Raw genomic sequence first — 20,080 nt, 5'->3', positions numbered from 1 at the left:
TGTGTGTTGATGTCTGTCTGTGTTGTGTCTTTGTGTGTGTATGTGTGTGTGTGTTTGTGCGTGTGCGTGTGCGTACGCGCGTGTATGTATGTATGCATGCATATATGTAGGTACATACATAATGTACCTATATTAATTTTGCTTAATGTGAATATTTATAAAAAAAACTACACATACATGTTTATAGTGTGTGTTTGTAAATATGTACATAAGTACAAATTAAAGGTGTACTTGTTTGTTGATCTTCTATACATGTGTAGTTAGAAGATGCAGTAGATGATAAGGAGATGAACCAATCTTCTGAAGAATTGGTAAGACATTTATGTTTTAAGAGACCAACTGTACGTACTTGTTTATTGGTATACAATGAACTGCAAACACCATACTTTGATAACATGTTCTGAGAGACCAATAAATTTGAATAAAGGCAATTCATTTATGGTATACATATGCAGAGGTCCATGTAATTGCTCTAATAGAACACACATCTACTCTAATAGAAAGTACGCTGGCAACAAAATACTCGTACAAAATATCACAATAATGAGCTGTTCACCAGTGATTAACCAGCATGGCTAGTAGGGACTTCAGGAAATGTTTATCCTTGTTTAAGGACTTTTTATTGTGTTGATCCCAAATAGCTTGTAAAATTCCTAATTTTTCGTTACACTTATTTGTTAAGTTACCAAATCTATGAGGCTGTATAATTGTATGACAAATTGCAAGTATTTACTATTAAACAATGTAGCTGTTTTGTGTAGTTTTCAACTATGTTCTGCCTGCTATATAGCACAACACAGATATGTGAAGCTAGCCTGCTGACTTCAACTGTTGGATGAATCGTGCAAATATTACAGACGATTTTCATTTTATTCTTACTTGATAGGCAGCACAAAGCCATTGCCATGAATTGACACCTTACTCTGTCAGCAAAATCAAATGGGACACATGATTAAAGAAAGGCAGAGGTAAGTTCATGACGCTTGGATAAAGGAACCTGTCAGGCTGAAAGTAACATCTAGCAATGAAAAATGCCCATAGCTTTAGCCATTATTGAATTACCAAAGAGTCTGGTTGATAAGTGTATGTATATATTAGGCTCGTATTATTGTTTAAGCACATACTTGTTTCTTGTACATATGTACTTAATCATGTTTGAGAAGCGCATGCAGATGAGTATGAAGCTCCAACACAAGGTGCAGCTGTAAAAATGCTAAAGGTTAGTCAACTGTGCAAGGCTCGAAATTTCACAAGGTACATTGGTTTTTGTTATGCTTACCGAGCAAAACGGTCTTCTGCAGCATGGAAATCATGCTTCACACATGAAAGATTTGTGCAGGGACTGGACTCCAAATATTGGTACATGTGGTGACTGCGAATCACACTACCCCAAGACAGTTAACAAATAAACTTTCATGATAAGGTTTTCTTATTAAGCAGATGTGCTTAACAATTATAAGATTATTTTTGGAAAGTTTTACAAAGTAGATGATGCTCTTAACAACGCTACTCTTGTCTGAAGACATCAAGAAGTAAGTCAGTCAGTTAGAAGAAACTTTCACTAAATCAAAAGTAAAATTTTTGTAGCGACTTATTGGAAAGCCTGACGGGTTGCACTGAAGGCACTTTTGGACATACCTAACCAATACTGTCAACTTGCTGTGAAAGTGGTTTCTGGTCAATGTTTTTCTTGGAAGGTTCCAAACCTTGATGATCCCTACTATACAGTACTACCATACTTAGTTTATGATATTTCACCCTTTGTGTCCTAGACTATACATTCTAAACGAGAGACAATCAGTATGTATAAAGCATTGTTTATACCAGTGAGTTGTATACAGTTTGTGTTTTGTGCAAATTACATGTATGTATGTATGTATGTTTGTATGTATGTATGTATGTATGTATGTATGTATGTATGTATGTATGTATGTATGTATGTATGTATGTATGTATGTATGTATGTATGTATGTATGTATGTATGTATGTATGTATGTATGTATGTATGTATGTATGTATGTATGTATGTATGTATGTACATATAACTATTTTACTATGCATGGTACATACATATTGGATTGTATATGTATCAAGACACACTATCATGTGTTATGCAGTCCAAGAAGACAGCGTGCCACACAGTGGGTATATTGACAGGAACAACATAAATGAGCTGTGAAACGTAACCAGTTAACAAATTCAGTTATGTTATAAATTCAGTTACCAGTTGTTTTTCGTCAGAACCAGATTAACTGATCTCTAATATTTTTACTCAAAAATGGATGATTTGGATACTCTTCATTGATATCACACATGTTGCAGGATTCAGCTTTATGTATAATGACTTACTTTGGCCATTACAAATATAATCTGATAAACTATACTATAAATTTTAAGGTGCATGTAACAAAGTCCAGCATAAAAATTAGAAAAAATTGTTACGTTCAGTTAACTGGATAACTGGAAGTTGTGATTTTCCCAGTAACCGATTATGATATTTTGTCCAGTTTCACAGCTCTACAACACATACGTACATATGTAGCTAGCTCCATGAAAACTGACTGTGTGGATATGTATGTATAAACATTTTAGGGAGTGTTAGAGTTCTCATTGGCACACTTCTTTGCCAAGATGGTGTCCTACTCCTTCCTGTTATGGCTTCCATTTTACATAAAGAATAATGGTAGGTCATGTGATCTGTTTAGTGTACTAATTGTTTGTCTCTTTTTTTATGTCTCTGTAAGACTATTATTTTACATAGATAGGAACCAGTTGTATTCCCAGATAACACATGTAATGGATTAATATAATCATTATCCTTCCCTTTAGTACATGATAATTATGGACAATGGTGCATGCAAGCATGCAACATAAAGTGTATAACTGAATTTTTATTTATGCATAATCCAGAATTTTTTCACAGTAGAAGTTTCATCTGGTTTGGATGTCTTGCATAACAAATTTGAGCTTTATAATACAGTTAACATTCCAGGATGTATACCTACAAAGTTTATTTTGTGTAGTTTCTTTTGTTTGCTTTGATAGAAATTGCTAAACATTAAATTTGCGTGCATCTGCTTTTGTCACATTTGAAACTTGCATGAACCATCTGCAAATATTTTATGTGCTGTTATGAACATAGTTCATGCGAGTGCTGTGCAAATTTGGGAAACACAATGCAAGTTTTGTCATGCCAACTAGAAAAATCTCTTCAATGAAGTGTCTTACATACATTGATGAAATTTACTATCCGTGTATCAACCTCCTTATTTGAAATCTAAAATAAAACATTTAACAGAATGTATTGCGATGTAAACTATGCCATGTGCAATTCTATACAATCTGAAAGAAAAAGGAAAAGTGTGTACGTGGCACTAATAATCTAGATAATGAAATCTAGACCAAAAAGTCCACCTATTATACGTACAAGAGATTTTGGCTTTCAGAGATGTCTAGTGTTGGCAACTGATATACTGTACATTATAATGTTTTACTTAATTGGCTTGCTATTGCTGCTAGTATTGCATTGTGTTATAGTACTAGCTTTTTGATAGGTACATTGTGGTAAAAATGGGCTGTTTGTAGCTTTTTTCTAAAATTAATTGTAGGAGGTTTCTGTACCTTTATAGGATCACACCATGTACATGTGTGATACTGTTTCTATAGAGATTGGAGGTCACTGCTTGGATACTTTTCAGTCAGGAGCTATGGCAGCCACTTTTGATGTTGGAGGAATGATAGGTAAATGGCAGGGTAGATTTAACTTATCTATCACTTATATACTGCTATTGTCTCAAATATACAGGTAGTATTGGAGCAGGATTATTATCAGATATATTGAATGCCAGAGCTGTAGCAGTTACTGTACTACTCTACCTGTCCATCCCCATGGTTAGTAGTACTATCCGTGTTAACAAGAGTAAATAGAGTCCTATTATGCAGTCATATCAAGATTATTAATAAAACAGGATGCACTGCTGGAAAATGACACTATCATTCTTGCTGCAGTGTAAATTATACCATCATACCCCTAGTATGTTCTTGAGTGGCAAGCTCTTGGCTTTAACTAAGGGAATCTGTTGACACCGTGTAACTGTGCGATTAATACTCTAATAAAACAGTCACCCTAGTTATTGAGTATTCCAATAGTATTTTTGCGGATGTTTTAATGCACATGTAGTACTCTGACTTAATGCACTCACACACAACTAGATACGCAATATTTCAATAACCAACAGTGCAACTACAAGTACAGCATTTTTCAGAAGTTCTCTAATTATGCATGTGTATAATTTGCTGTGTGCATTAGTCAGTTTACATGCTGTATGCAGGGCAGCCCAGAGAAATTAAGGGGCCCAGGGCAAAGAGTTTAAGTGGTCCCCAGGGGCAAGGAGGGTTCCACTCTGAATCACAACTTCAGCCTAGCTGTAAGTTAAAAGATACTGTGACTGCTCTATTTTAGAGTATATCAATCTTTTTAGCAGGTATTCAAGGGGCTCTTGATGGAGCCCCCTGGGGCCCCTTTGAGGCTGAGGCCCGAGTCAAATTGCCCCAGTTACCCCATCCTGTGGGCGTCCCTGGCTATATGCTCTTCTTCAGTGTCAGCTTGTCCTCAAGTTCAAGTTCCTATGTATCTGAGTGGTAGTCTTCTAACTCTTGACAACACGGCTGCCTCTGAGCAGCTGAAGAATCTGGGGAATAGTCAATGAAGTGATCAATTGTTGGTGGAGTCCAGCTAACAGTGTTATCTTCTTGACACAACTGATCACCGATGTGTAGCTGGATTCTGGGGCATGATCAGTTCACACGTACTATCTTGTACTTCTTCCCATCTGTGATCTCCATGTTAAGAGGAGTCTTGACTGCTTTAATTGTCCATACCCATTGTGGATCTAACTTCTTCGCTGTAAGAATAGAGAGCCACACACAATCACCTGCCTTATACTCTTGACTGGTTGAAATTTTATTATACTTTCTCTTTTGTCTATATAGTGACTACTTCTACTAGGTTGGTATTTACAAAGTCATTCATTTCTGTTACATGCAGTTTGGCACTAAGGAGTGTTTGGTTAGAGCAAAGGCAGAAATGAACAGATTACAATGGCAAACTACACTGGCTTAGCAAACAGTGTAGTCTTGGGAGTTCTACCACATGTCAACTTAAATGAAGATGTGCCTGAAGAATACATGTTGAAGAATGCATAAGTGTACAGCACCAGTCTCCGCTGTGTTTCCAGTCCTCTACATAAGAGTGGTGCATTTGTATTTAACAGTGCGGTTAAACCTCTCTACCATACCATCCCCTCAAGAATGCTAAGTTGTGGTGTGGGATTTGTTAGCTCTGAATGATTCTACCATGTGCTTTAATAGTGCACTTACAAATTGCATCCCTGGACTATCTCTGGGATACCCATTACTGAAAACAAGTTCAGACACTGTGAGTTAAGCAGTTTGATCAGGCATGGAATTGCCTCTACCCATTTTGTAAAGTAATCCTGTACAATTAGGAGGTATCAGTTATTAGGAGTACATACCTATAAGACAGCAAAAGCAATTAGCTTCCAGGGCCTACCAACTGGAACAGAAGTTATTGGGGCTCTTAGAGGTGCTGTTGGCTTAGACTGGTTGTATTTGATATATTGCCAACAGTATATCTGGCCATGTAGGCCTTCTGTCTAAGTCTGTGTAGTCTGTCTCTGTCTGTCTGTGTAGTCTGTTCCATCAAATCCAAGAAGTAGGATCATCATGGCAATGCCGTAGGTCCACTGGTTGCAGGCTAAGTGGTAATACTAGTACTGTAATAGTGACAGTTAATGAGTCTGGGACATAATTATAATGCCACATACAGTATCACTCCATCAACTATATACAACAGCTATGACATTGTAATAATGACTGCTGCAGTCTGTGGAGGATCTGGTTCACTGTAGCGGAAAGGGTATCCGCCTTGAGTTTCAAAGAGTTCTTTTTGTCAAATTTTTGCATTGCTAAACTCCACAAATACAACATACCCTTCATCTTTTGGGCAGACAGCCACTGGAGTGGGGCATGATCAGTGACCAAATGAAACTTGTGTCCCAGTAAGTAGTGATGAAACTGTTTGAGTGAGCAGATAATAGCAAGGCATTCCTTCTGATAATACTATTATCTGTTCTGCCTTTGTTACGGCACAGCTTGCATTGCTATGACATGGCTGCCTTGTTCTAGTACTGCTCCAAACACATCAGCACTAGCATCTGTTTGCACAACAAATGGGGCCACTTTAGAAAGTAAGTTGAGATAAGCCAATATGGTTGCTTTGGTTAGAGCAGTTTTCAGTGATTAAGAGCATTAGCAGAAGCGGCTGTCTGAGTGTATGTGGTACTGTCAACACATTTAGAGGTGCTGCTATGGCAGAGAAACCAGATATGTACTGCCAATAATATAAAGCCAGCCCAGAAACTGACACAGTGCTGTAGCATTTATTCAATTAGTATCTTTGTGTTATCTAGGATTACACCTGCAGTAGTAAATACATGGCCCAGGTAGGTCACTTGGGATTTACCCAAAAAGCATATGTTACCCCTGAAGGTGAAGCCTAGTTGTCGATAAACTTAGCTTGCTGCAAATAGGATTTGTATTGTTCTTCACCCTCTGAGTACACCAAGACATCATCAATATACATGATAGTAAGTCCATGCATGCATGATTTAGTTCATACGTCACTGGAATGATCCCGGAGCTTCAGTCAGGCCAAAAGGCATCTGCTAAAAGTGATACAATCACATTCCTGGTCCAAAACACAAAGCCACCTTGTGATAGTCATCTGGATGCACTGGAAACTTCCAGTTATCACTTTAAGAATCTAATGTTGAGAAAACAGAGCAGTTTGTGAGGTTCATCTACAAGAGGAAGAGGATATGCATCTTTTATGGTTCTTTTGTTTAGTTCTCTATAATCAATGCATATAAATGGATATCACTTGACTTTGGTACAAACACTGCTGGAGCCATTCATGAACCTCTACTGTCCTCCATAATCCCTTGCTATAGCATCAAATGAAGTTATTCATGTATTGCATCTTTGTAACGCACCATACAGTGTGTTGGAATTCTTACAGGAGCTCAAGATGTGGGGATGTGATGGAAAGCAGCAGTAGTGACTCCTGGAGTATTTCTGAATAAAGTTTCATACTGATGGAGTCAATGATGCAGGAATACGTTCTGGAAACTCTAAAAAACATGGCTTACCAAACTACAAATTAGTGCAATCTTTTACAGCATCAATCGCTGGATCACTAATAGCTATCACTGCATGTAACTTTAACCTTGTTTTCATGTCTACTTCTACCATTGGTTGCACCACTGCAAGAGCTAGGTCAGTACAACTGTGTACTTCTCATGAAAGTACAGAAACTGGAGTAGTTGAGAAATCTAATTGAAGAGCATATTGTTGTGAATATCAAAACCTAATATGGCTGTAATGATCTCAAGTCTGGTACTATGACAAATTGGTAGAGGACCAGTGGTTTGTCTTGTAGGGAAATTGGCAATGACATGCAGCCTACCACTTCCAGAGGTTGGCCAGATGCTGTTATCAGATGTTTAGATACTGTAGGAGGGGGAGTGACAGTGGATTTAATGTGTGAAACCATGTCTAGCCATAACAGAGAGATACAGTGTAGCTTGAATCCAGCATTGCTTCTAGTACTTCTCCTCCAGTATGTACATTTATAATAGAGATCCGTGTGCATTTCAGTTGCAACTATAATGGTGTCTGAATAGCCTCTGGTCGGGGATGTCTGGTGGCCATCACAAATCCCTAAGCTGTTTCCCAAACAGGGTGATTGACAGTCTTTTTTCTATGTGGCTTACTTATCTACAGTTAAAGCACCAAAATTGCTGGTTTTGAAAAGGTGGGTACAAATGGCCTGGATTTTGACAGTTGAAACAGCGCAGCACGTCTTTAGGGTGACTGACAGTGGATAGCAATGATACTTGTTCTGTAAGCTGTATAATTTGCTGCTGTAGGTGCTTTAGTTCATCAGTGGGCTCTCTAGAACCTTCTTTAATGCTCCTGCTCATCCATCATAAGGAGTAAGTGTGCTCTCTCAACTACGTTGTTTGTTTCACCTGTGGCTCATAGTTGTCTGCTTACAGAGTTATCAACAACTATTGTAGCAACAACTGCTTCTGGCTTGCCGCTTCCAAGGAGGGCAAGTAGCTTAATGTGGTATAATACTGACGATGCTTTGCCTGGATAGAGTTTGCTTTTGTGGAAATCATCCAGTGAAACAGATTCCATTGGGGTCAATTTCTTACATAGCTTTTCTTTTCTTGTTAGGTCCACCTCACTCAATTCCAGCCAAATGACCACCACTTCTCCTTCCAAAAGTGTAGGTAGTTTTACCCATTTAGTTTTTGTCATTCACTTTACAACAGATTTCAAACTTTAGATACCACTACTGATGTCACTTGTACAGAAGGGCTTAGGGATACTGACATGTTTCTCCGCTCACTCACATACAACTAGATACACAATAATTTTCAACAACCAACAGTACAGCCACAAGTACTCAGAAGTTCTCTAATTACACATGTGTACAATTGTATAATGTACTGTGTGCATTGGTCAGTTCACATGCTACACACATTATTTGGTGTATGTTGTATATAGAATGCAAAATAAATCCCAATGTAGGGATTCATACTTATTTCAGTAAACATGAAGCCATTTTATTTTTAAATTAAACACATGCATTATAAGCTGACTTGTTTACCAGGTTAATATGTACATCACATCTGTGTTATTTAGATATTCACCCTAAGGAAGCTTGGAAGTGCAAATCTACCATTAGCTATCAGTACGTATGATGTATTCACAGTGTACATACATATTATGTGAATTAACTTCATACACCTTAAAAATCACAATGAATAATATAGGAGCCTAATACTGGCATCATGACAAGGATTTCAGCTTAATTGAACTGTGCCAGAACCTTTAATATTGCCAAAGCAATGAAAGGAGATAGGAAAAGAAAACCATATAAATATTGAGTGATGTGCACTGGAAATAGCAGGGAAAGTTGGTGAATGTGTGAGGCAAATTCATCAACTTTGTATTCCATAAAACATTGTACAATATTATACTGCTTATATCGCATGTTTGCCAAAAGTTGTATTGCATGAGTTATATGCTAGGCTGAAAGTATTGTTTGCATATGTACAGTATATGTTTAGAGAATATCACTGCAAACAAAGATGTAGTGTTGTTTCTCAAAGGAAAATAATTTTCTTGCATCGGCCATAGTAAGATTTTAAAGTCAGGCCAGTTTTGGCTTAGGTGGATGTCAAGATACTCATCAGTAAACGAATTAGCATACTCAACATGTGAACTATAGTGTTTGTGGGAGTCTTGGGGAATGTCACCGATACTCTTAGAAACGTGAGTTTGTGAGATCATTTCTGAGGGCAATTTCACCCAATACTACCCTATAAGAGCAACTGATCAGCCTGTAAAGTATCTCAATATTTTCTGCATACAAAGAGGAGCCAACAGTCCCCCTTTGCTCCTCCCCTGTGGTTGCTACACCTATGTATGGTGGTATCAAGAGTACATAATAAATATATAAATTGCTCCTCCCCTCCCTTTATATATTTGTTATATACCCATTGATATATGTGTGGGTTGTTACTATTAATTTATTTTTCAGGTGTATGTACATATATATATAGCTAGCTAATTAAAACATTCACTAAACTGAGTACTGTGTAATTTTGTACAGTTTTAGTTTTCTTAACTGGAGTCACAGTGGTGGGGCCGCATTCTGTCATCACTTCAGCTGTTAGCGCTGACCTGGTAAATGTAAATGTGTAGTAGTAGTAGTAGTAGTAGTATATATGTGTTGTGTGTTGTGTGTGTGAGTGAGTGAGTGAGTGAGAGTGAGTGAGTGAGTGAGTGAGTGAGTGAGTGAGTGAGTGAGTGAGTGAGTGAGTGAGTGAGTGAGTGAGTGAGTGAGTGAGTGAGTGAGTGAGTGAGTGAGTGAGTGAGTGAGTGAGTGAGTGAGTGAGTGAGTGAGTGACTGAGTGAGTGAGTGAGAGACAGAGTGAGAGAGCGAGAGTATATTAGTTATGTGTGACAGTTTGATATTGCATACCCTTGTACATGGAGGAATCAGTATCTGAAAATATGTTAATATATATGTATGCATATTTTAATGTGTTTGTGACTGGTATATCCAAGTGTGCCACATCAAAAGAAGAATGGAGCCACACTTATTATCATGTGAACATGCACTCCAACTATCAATTACTGGCTGAAAAGTAAAGTGGACATTACACTTCGTTTCAGCTATGTTCAGCCCGTTACACAGCATTACAAACTAAGAACACTTTGAGAAGTGCCTCTGCAATCACTACAGAAAATACAGACTCCAGTAATCTCATTACAAACATACGGAAACCGTCACAAGGTAAGCTACCAAGAAGTAACACCTTGTGCTGGTAGCAAAGATAAATGGGACAAAAAGGAGGACACAGGCAAGTCCATGATACATGCATTGTATGTAGTGCGGTATGCCAAAGGGCACCTGTCAGATGTTGAACAGTGAAAAAATCAAATCAAATCTGTAACCTTAGCCATTATCGAGTTACGCTTGTCTAGTAAGTTAGTCAGTCAGGCAGTAGGAAATTCCTCTTATTATAATTATAATTCTTTTTTTATTTCGTAGCAACCTATTGGAACTGTTTCGGGTCTTACTGAAGGAACTTCTGAGCTTAATTCCACCTACCTAGTACTGCCAAGGTGTCACGAAGGTGTTGTGAGGCTGGTTTCTGATAAACAGTTTTTTTTGTGAGAAAGTATGATCCTTAAGGTTACGGAATAGTTTAAAAATGCGTGGGCAGAACAAATTACAAAACCTGCTTTAAACCAAGCAGGGATAAATAATTTCAACAACTGTGTTGTGTTAGCATTACAACTAATTGTGCTTGTTTGTTTTTACTGCAGAACAACGACTGTTCTTGGGTGTGTGGTCTACAATAGAGCGATGTTTTATAAAAACGCGCTGCCAAAAACCAGACTAACAGATTACTGAATCCTTATAATTTCAACACAAGTGACTAAACAACTAAAATATCTAGATCCTGTGGAAGCGATTTTTTAAGTTACTGATTCTATAGATGTTTTATTGAACTTTTAGTAGTTTTTCGAGTGAAACAAACTCTTTGAAGGCTTGTACCTGAGTCACTGGGAAGAAACATGCCAAAAACGCTTCCACAGGACCTAATAAATTTAATACACAGTATCACTATGCCCCAGGAATGCCATAGAGCCTACAGCTTTTGCTGTATTTGGCGGCGGAAAAACATGGTATGAAGCTGAGCGATGTATGGGCTGGCTTACCTGTGTTACTACAACAAATTGCAGTGTTCCACCTGCCTCAAACTACACTGTAGCTACATAAAAACATTAAATATGAAGGGCTTCACCTTCATTTAAAACTTTTCACGATGCTAGACTGGTTTATGGGCTTCTCAAAAAGTATCGATAGGCATTCAAAATTTTGAGACAATGATAGAGTATCATACAGTATGATGGTACTGTATAGTAGGGACCACAAGGAGTAGGCGTGGCTCACGAAATATCATCACCAAAAAGCCAGCCTCGATTTTCCCTAATGACGATGAGGCAGTATTGGATAGGCAAAACTAAGCCCAAACAAGCCTTCAGATCAACCCAAAATGCTTTCAATACAGAATTTTTTTTTTTTAATTATTGTTTCTACTGACTGACTGAGTAACTGACTGATGCCTTCAGACAAGCGTAACTCGACAATGGTTAAGGCTACTGGTTTGATTATTTCACTATTCAACGTCGCTTTAGCCCGAGAGGTGCCTTTTGGCATACCGCAGTATGTACAATACATTCTTCATGGACTTACCCGTTTCCTCCTTTATGTCCCATTCATCTTTGCTGACAGCAAATAGTGTTGATTTGGCAGTAGCACGTGATGGCTTCCCTTCATAACGGAAATCGTCTGTATTTTTCATAGTGGCTACTTTGATTGCAGAGGTACTTTTCAAACAGTTCTTAATTCGTACTGCTGTGTAACGGGTTGAAGATAGCTGACAATGAAGCGTAATGGATACTTCACTTTTCAGATGATAATTGATATAACTGGGGCATGCGGCATCATTTCTTTCGGTATGCGTGGATTGCAGAGGTGCTTTTCAAATAGTTCTGGATTCAAAATGCTGTGTAGAGGGTTGAACATACATAGCTTAAAGCAGATACTTCACTTTTCAATAATTGGTATAGCTGGTGCATGCGGTACCATTTCAGATGCGGTATGCGTGAGTTCAACAGTCATAATAATTTTTACAAAAAATGAAAAAAAGTTAACAAACAAGTGCACACAAAAAATTTGGAATTTTCAACTAGATTAGGGACCATAGTAGATCGATAAAAAGTACTGAAACGTGCATGATATTAAATTACAGTAAAACAATAAGAAGTGTTATATCCCTTCTGTGCATTTTTGTTATGGTATCTTGGAGCACAGTAGGGATATAACACTTCTTATTGTTTTACTGTGATTTAATATCATGCACTACTCCAGCTTGTTTCAGTACTTTTTATTGATGTGCTATATATATAGTCCCTGCTCTAGTTGAAAATTCCAATTTTTTTGTGTACTTGTAGTTTACTTTGATGTGTGGAGGTTTCATGTGGAGTTTCTTATTACAAAGAAACTTGATAGCAGGTGTCTTATTATTAAGACACCTAACTCAATAGGACACTTGTTTACAACCCACAGTAATGAAATTATCCTTTTTTGGACAATTGGTATTCAACACATCAGTAAACAAACACCAAGGGAAATGATGCGATTACAAGCTGATTGTAATGAAGAAATTGCACTCAGATGCTCCTGTTTCTGTAACTAGCAGGGGATTAAAAAAGAAGCCATTAGCTAATTCAATTTGTGGCCTTTGCCATATTGCATTACACCCTGTAGACCTAGACAGCTGTGCTGACACTTGCTATTCACATTTGCTGCCATTCTCACATGTTTCTAAAGCCACAATACAAATTTTATCAACTTTACAACCTCTAGCTATCATCATGCCCTGTGGCTTGCGTGACCTCAAATCTTTTGTTCATTGAAACACCCTCAATGTTTGCAATAAGAACTCTCTATACCAACTCGCAGCTTCTACGCCATTGTTTGCACCTTTGAGGATTTACAAACCATCCGTGACATTAATTATTACCTCGACTGCACCTCAGTAATTATTGACTTTTAAAATCCTCAAATGACGAGTGTCTAACTATTACATAGAATGCACCAAACACAATGAGGTAATAATACGTACAAATCATTTTTAAAATTCTGTAGATTTTTGAGCATTTGTTTCATGAGTGACATGACCATGGACTTTACTAGGTCTTGGCATGGTAAGATAGTATACAGCTGTCATTTTAAGCACTAACTGATTGATTGATAATTTATTACATTATGAGTACACCTTAGCCATATTTGTTGGACCTACTTGACATTGCTACTATAATGAGCCAATTTTTGTTTTTCAGTTTCAATTTTTCAATTTCAGCTGTTTCCAATGTCCCGTTTCATGATAAAGGAAGGTGCTAACTGCAAAAACCCAATATCATCGTACTCCCCAAAGCAAGAGGACTTCAAAAATCCTTGTTTTGCGTTTTATAATGTAAGGATTAGTTTATCTTGCATTAGAATTCACTCTCTCATCTTTTTTCACCATTTTCGTCTCTGCCCTACTTGTAGGAAGGACCTAGAAGATATATCTTATCCAGCAATTAATTTACCTGTATATGTGACCAGATTTTGCAAAATCAACCACATGGGCGCAAGAGCGAAAAGTGAGATACCACCAGCATGAAGTTGCTGCATATCAGGCTAACAATTTCCATATCAAACTTGCCTTCAACTTGTCGGGTCTGCTTTTGGTGGACTGTGTTCTGGCGGCCTGTATAACCACTCCAGGAATACATACAGGTCTGTGAACAACAGGGAAGTGCTTTGGGGGGTTCATACACTCTGGACAGACGAGCAGGGAGCTGTATGTGTGATGTATGTCTGTTTTGTGACATTTCAATCAATTGCTGCCTCTGATGGGCTGTTTTCTGGTCTGGTGCCTTCAATTACCATCCTCGTCCATTTTATAGTCTACCTCTTTCCCACCCCATCACCTCCCACCCTCCACCCCTTCTTGAGATACAACACTGGTGAAAAAACTTATCTAAAATGGTGGGAAACTCTACAGTGATTACCTTGGCCACCAGATACTCTTAAAAGTTGTGAATTGCTCCACCTTTGGTGAAAAATCCATACGTGTAGCTGCCAAGGCTGGTGAGTAACAATGTTTTAAATTATTAAAATACGTTTTTCTCTGAATCAACAATGCGCTCATATGGGTGATTTTCCAAAATCCAGTCACATATGGAGAACATAATGGTGTAGGTTGCATGTACAGAAACATCTCCATACAAGTCTGAATTTGTAAGTTATAACCATTTAATTAATAAAACGGAATTCAATAAATGTGTAAATGTGTCGAGTATTTGCAGATTTGCATGGTCACATTTATAATTTCACAAATGCCAATGCCAAATTTGCAAATTTATTTTTAGATCTATGTATACTATAATAGTTATTCCTAAGAGTATGCATCATGAGATGACATTATTACTACTCATCACTACAGGGTACACACAAGTCATTGAAGGGTAATACAAAGGCAAAATCTACAGTGACTGGTCTCATTAATGGAATAGGATCAATGGGTTAGTATCAAGACTATCAGTAGTGAGTCATGAGGCCAAGAAAGTAATGTAAAAAAGCTCATGCCCCAATAAACAATCACGACTACTACTATGAGTTTTTATGCACATGTAGCAATGTTTTGGTAGTCTTTACCATCATTCATGTGTTCTGTACCATTTTTAACACCTAAGCTCACAAACCTATGACAAGCTTTCAACTTGATGCCGAGGAACTAATGCTGTCACGTATGCCCTGATTAGTCGGAGATAATTTTCTTTGCCAGATTTGAAATTGTGGAGCCATACAATTTTGTACTTCAATTTTTGACTTCTGTCATTATTAACAGTAAAAGTGCAATAAACCTTTTGTTGATGCTGCAAAGTGCAAGGAGTAACTAGCCATTGGTAGGCAATTTGTAATGGAATTGCAAAACTGACACATGTGTAGAAAATTATACTGGAGGCAATTGAAATGTATTAAAGGACCTACTTCTTAATTTTTGCACTTCATCGCTACTGAGGCATTATGGCAGGTGATTTCTGTCGATGACTTTTGTCATCTCCTTCAAACTATAAAATGTTAATGATCACTACTTAATTATAGCAAATGATTTCATATAACATATGTAATCAAAAGTGGAGGAGGAAAATTTGCTAATGACGATTGTAATACTGTTTCATAATCTTTACTGCATTGTATTATCAGGAGCAGCATTTGGTCCACTAATAACTGGAGCATTATCAAGTCATGAGGTATAACATACAACCATCAACATGCGATGCTTTAGTATAAGTGTTTGATGTGTATTTGTGACAACAACAGTGTAATCTATTTGTACCATTTTTGTCCATCCATACAGGTACACAATATGTTATAGTTATATCCCAGTACAAGGGCAATATCATAGTTATCACCTGAGTCTGAGGCAAAGCTGAGGACGAGGGTGATAACACTAAGATATTGCCCAAGTGTACTGGGATATAGCTAGTTTATATCCCAGTGTGAATCATAGCCAAAAACCCACCATTAATCTTAATTTAGTGCCTGTTTTCTAATTAATTCATTTGTCACGAAGCGACTCGAGTAGCACAAACATACATCACTACCACTCTAAATTACTAAACATTAAGCGAATGTATTAATCTTACCAGTCTACCTCTCCGTACTCACGTAACATGGCTGGTTTCGAAGCTTCACTAATCGAAAACCCATGTACTGTTGATAAGTTAGTTATCACCCAGCATGGCACTTTGACACTCCACATACTGGGATATAAGTATGTTTACTGTATTTCCTCCATTACTTACACAGCAGTAGCTCAGTAAGCCAAGGACAAATAGTAAAGTATAAATAATAATACTGTATCTTTAGTGGGTCATACAAATGAGCCAAATTTCAATAACTTGTATAATTCCACACATGAATAAAATATTATTGAATTTTATTGAGGGCTCAGCTCAACATGTACAGTACATACTATAACTAACGTCCATAGATATACTGTATTGAGACAAACAAAGATGCTCGTATTAGAATAATATGGAGATTGGAGAACAAGATTTACTAATAATGCATACCTTTAAAAGGTATTCTATTCCACTACTGAGGGTGTGGCACTGTTAAATTACGATACAAGCAATGTCATTTCATGCTAGTGCTAAACTTGAGGGTGTAGTATTTTTTGAGGAAATACAGTAATCATGTATACAGGTTAGGTGTTACTTATTAGGTGTTGATTACAATAACCTGTGTAGGGATGGGATGCAGTATTCTACTTGTTCATGTCCCTCTACTTTGCCTCTAGTCTGGTCAGTGATCAAGTGTATACTTAGCACATGTGAAATTGATCTAATTTAGCTACTGACTAGATTAGTTATTAGTGAAGTTAGAAAATGGAGAAGACCTTGCTACCAACAGCAGTCAAACAAGTAAGTAGAGATGTACTGATTTTACCAGTAATTTTTTTTTTGAAAAATAAGCCAGTAAAATTGATTAGAAAAAATTGGTAAGTGGACACTGATCATGAGGAACAGTGACTTGGTACATTTTGATCAAAATGTTCTAATAGAACAGTCACACATACTTGTAGGCTTTAGATTAAGACACACAGTAGTGTGTCATGTGGCAAGAAAGTCGCCACGTCACACCATGAGTATTTTATTAACAAGAAGATAGAAAACAACTTTTTCACAGGTGCATAGCTCCATGGCCCCTTTTCCAAAGCACACCATTTTTGCAATATAACTATCTGCCAAGTAGGGTAGGCCACACAGCAAATTTGAATAACTTCACAACAGCCATTTGTGAGATATGGGCATTCAAAGTTTCAGTGTATTTCTTTTTTTTCTTCTTAATTTTTTATGTCAATAAACACTCATAACTCCTTGGATATTCATCAGATTTACAGCAAACTTGGTATGTGAATTCACCTTTATATGCTCTTCATTTGTGCCAAATCAAATGACACGTTTACATAAATTTTTGCGAAGTGTGCGAAAAGAAATCAAAGCTCCTGTAAAGTATAACAAACTTTTGTCACCGCTGCAGGGTAAACCGAGTATGGGAATAATTTGAAAATTGGTGTATACATAGGCTGATCATTGTAGCAGTGCCTTTTGATAGTTTGAATAGCAACAGAGTTACAGCTACAAAGTTATAAAGTAAAAACCAAACAAGTGTAAAATCGCTGGATCAAGATACTCTAATAGAGCAATCACCTCAGGGTAAAATAGTGCACAAAAATGTCGAAAAACCTTATGAGAGTTTGAACCAGGGATCCATACCTAACACCCCCATCCTTAACCACTGAACCACTCCTGGCTGATCACCTCACTTAATTTCTGTAAAAATGAAAATCCTGCTTATAAATAAACATGTGTGATTTTGTAATCTACCAATAGAAGTGCTGGATTGTTCTGGAACATTCTATGTATGTTCTATTAGAAGTCCTCAAAAAATGTGCACTCTATTAGAGTATTACAATAATATTACCAAATATTGAAGTAAATCATGCAATACAATGCATTTATGCAAATGATGTTAATGCTAATAATGGCTATGTATATTGTTGAAATTTATTGGCATTAACATGATTTCAGCCATTTCTTTGAAAAATGAGCCAATAAAGTTGATTAGCAAAACAATTGGGAAGTGGACACTGATCATGAGGAACAGTGAGTTGGTATATTTTGATCAAGATGTTCTAATAGAACAGCCACACATGCTTGTAAGCTTGAGATACATGCATACACTAAAATCTGCATGCTGTACATGCTGTAATGTATGTACTTGCATAATTGTTAATAGTTTGTTATGTGTGATACTTGTTTTGCTGCAGAAAAACTGCAAGAATACTGCATAATTCAGACAGTGAATCAGTTTCCCTTCAAGAAACAGAATTTGCTTTGTAAATAATAGCAGATCAAGTTGTTTTATGTAATACAAGTACAACATGATATTGTCCATTAAAATAATATTGAATGACTAAAAATATCAATGTATAATGATTACATCATAGTTAATTTTCAATATGAGTGAAATAATACAGTATGATATACCTTCACTTAGAGGTGTACCGATATGGGTTTTTGGCATGTACCGATATCCGATATTGATGCAACCAAAAGAAGCCGATAATCCAACATTTACATTAATATTTTAAGCAAACAAAAGTGTACATTTACCTACCCTACGACATGTGCATGTATTCATTGCTATACTCTGCCTGTGGTGATATACAGCTTGGGTTTCTATTGTGCAATCCAGACAATTAGGCACCCACAAACATTTTTATGTGGCTTGTAAGAACTGGTACAGCAAGTTTCCTTGGTTATCCTGTGATCCTTCTTTTATTACAAAGGTACTCTGTAACTGCTTCAATTGTAAAGACTGTGACAAGCGCTCCAGCAACAAACACTAGAATCACGTGCATTTATATGGCTTCTTGTCGCTTAGCGTTTTCACTGCTTGAAGTTTCTTAGTTTACTAGAGTGGTATATCCCCAGTATATGGAACAGTTAATTGTTTAGTATTTTAGTATTTATTCAGTAAACCCGCATTCACTAATGTTTTACTGAGAGTTTAAAACTTAGTAAAACAATTATGTTCCATATACTTAAAGTCACTGACATTTTACTATCAGTATAACTGGATACAACTACAGTAAAGCAGCTTAACAAATTAGTAAACTAACAACCTTCAAGCAGTGTTTTGTGTAGTGAACAATAAGCCAGAGCCACATGGATAACGTAGAAAACTAATGCATAATCCGTTTATGTACAAACTATTGCTACTGTATAAATATCGGTCCTCCTGCTGTTCTGTACCGATACCGATACCGATATTGGTAAAAAAAAAACCATATCGGTTCAATGTAGCCGATCCGATTATAGGTACACTTCTACCTTCACTTGACTTGGGCTCAATAATACCACAACAGCACATGAACAGACTTCAGATTGAATTAGATAGCACATGGGTACTGAATTGGAGCTACGCATATAGCCAAATCATATTATAGTATACTGCAAGTTGTGACAATCATCAGTCAACCATACAGTATGATATGCCAGCCACTTTTTTGATCAGTTATTATATTATATAAAGCAATAAATGATTATTGTATGTGCTGCAGTGCATATACTTCACTCTGTGATGAATAGTTTGCACATTGTCTTTTAATTCAGTACTCTATCACGTTGAGGATATCTGGCCAGCTATATAGGATAATTAATTGATTAATTGCATGGAATTGATTTAAACTCAATGTACACATTCGGTAGGGCCGTTCTTCCATGTGGCAGTTAACACAATAAAGTACAATAATGTGATGCCTCTCGGGTCCACGTGTCGTTCGTCGGAGGTGTGAAACCGTCCTTGAGGTGTGCCGTATCACTCGACGGTTGGTACAGTAGGCTATTATCACTCAATATGATTTAGCAATGATCATTAACACTGCTTGAAGTATCTTAGTTTACTACAGTGGTATATCCCCAGTACATGGAACAGTTAATTGTTTGTTATTTTAGCAGTTTTTCAGTAAACCCGCATTCACTGATGTTTTACTGAGAGTTTAAAACTTAGTAAAATAATTATGTTCCATATACTTAAGTTTACTGACACTTTACTATCAGTATATCTACAGTAAGGCATCTTAACAAATTAGTAAACTAAGAACCTTCAAGCAGTGTAAACAATTGTTAAACAACATTTGATCAATTACAATCACGCACACATTAGCAGCCTACAACAATATTTGGTCCATGAGTTCACACCTTCAGTCACGTGTCCATTCT

General features: G+C 37.0%; 2 protein-coding genes across 9 annotated transcripts in view; one reads left to right on the top strand and one right to left on the bottom strand.

The window, feature by feature from the left end:
* The window catches only part of LOC136254412 (N-alpha-acetyltransferase 50-like), an 854,489-nt gene that overhangs the window by 126,731 nt on the left and 707,678 nt on the right, over positions 1–20,080 (bottom strand). The window lies entirely within an intron of this gene.
* LOC136250333 (uncharacterized) lies at positions 245–18,265 on the top strand. Its single transcript, XM_066042562.1, has 12 exons — positions 245–311; positions 1,773–1,826; positions 2,594–2,684; positions 3,668–3,742; positions 3,807–3,892; positions 8,795–8,843; positions 9,768–9,841; positions 14,728–14,806; positions 15,492–15,538; positions 16,541–16,594; positions 16,644–16,714; positions 18,124–18,265. Exons 1-12 carry the CDS (start codon positions 288–290, stop codon positions 18,194–18,196), a joined length of 777 nt encoding a protein of 258 aa, XP_065898634.1. The 5' UTR covers positions 245–287; the 3' UTR covers positions 18,197–18,265.

This window comes from Dysidea avara, chromosome 1, assembly GCF_963678975.1.
Source record: "Dysidea avara chromosome 1, odDysAvar1.4, whole genome shotgun sequence".
NCBI classification, from domain to species: domain Eukaryota; kingdom Metazoa; phylum Porifera; class Demospongiae; order Dictyoceratida; family Dysideidae; genus Dysidea; species Dysidea avara.
The sequence above is the reverse complement of the archived record's forward strand: the minus strand, read 5'-3'. Positions and strand labels throughout refer to the sequence as shown.

What these genes read in the sequence shown, in the direction of transcription:
- LOC136250333 (XM_066042562.1), top strand. Translation starts at nt 288, where the DNA reads ATGAACCAATCTTCTGAAGAATTG. An exon ending in ACCAATCTTCTGAAGAATTG is followed by an intron (nt 312 to 1,772) that starts GTAAGACATTTA and finishes TTTGTGTCCTAG; the next exon opens with ACTATACATTCTAAACGAGA. An exon ending in TACCAACAGCAGTCAAACAA is followed by an intron (nt 16,715 to 18,123) that starts GTAAGTAGAGAT and finishes GTTTTGCTGCAG; the next exon opens with AAAAACTGCAAGAATACTGC.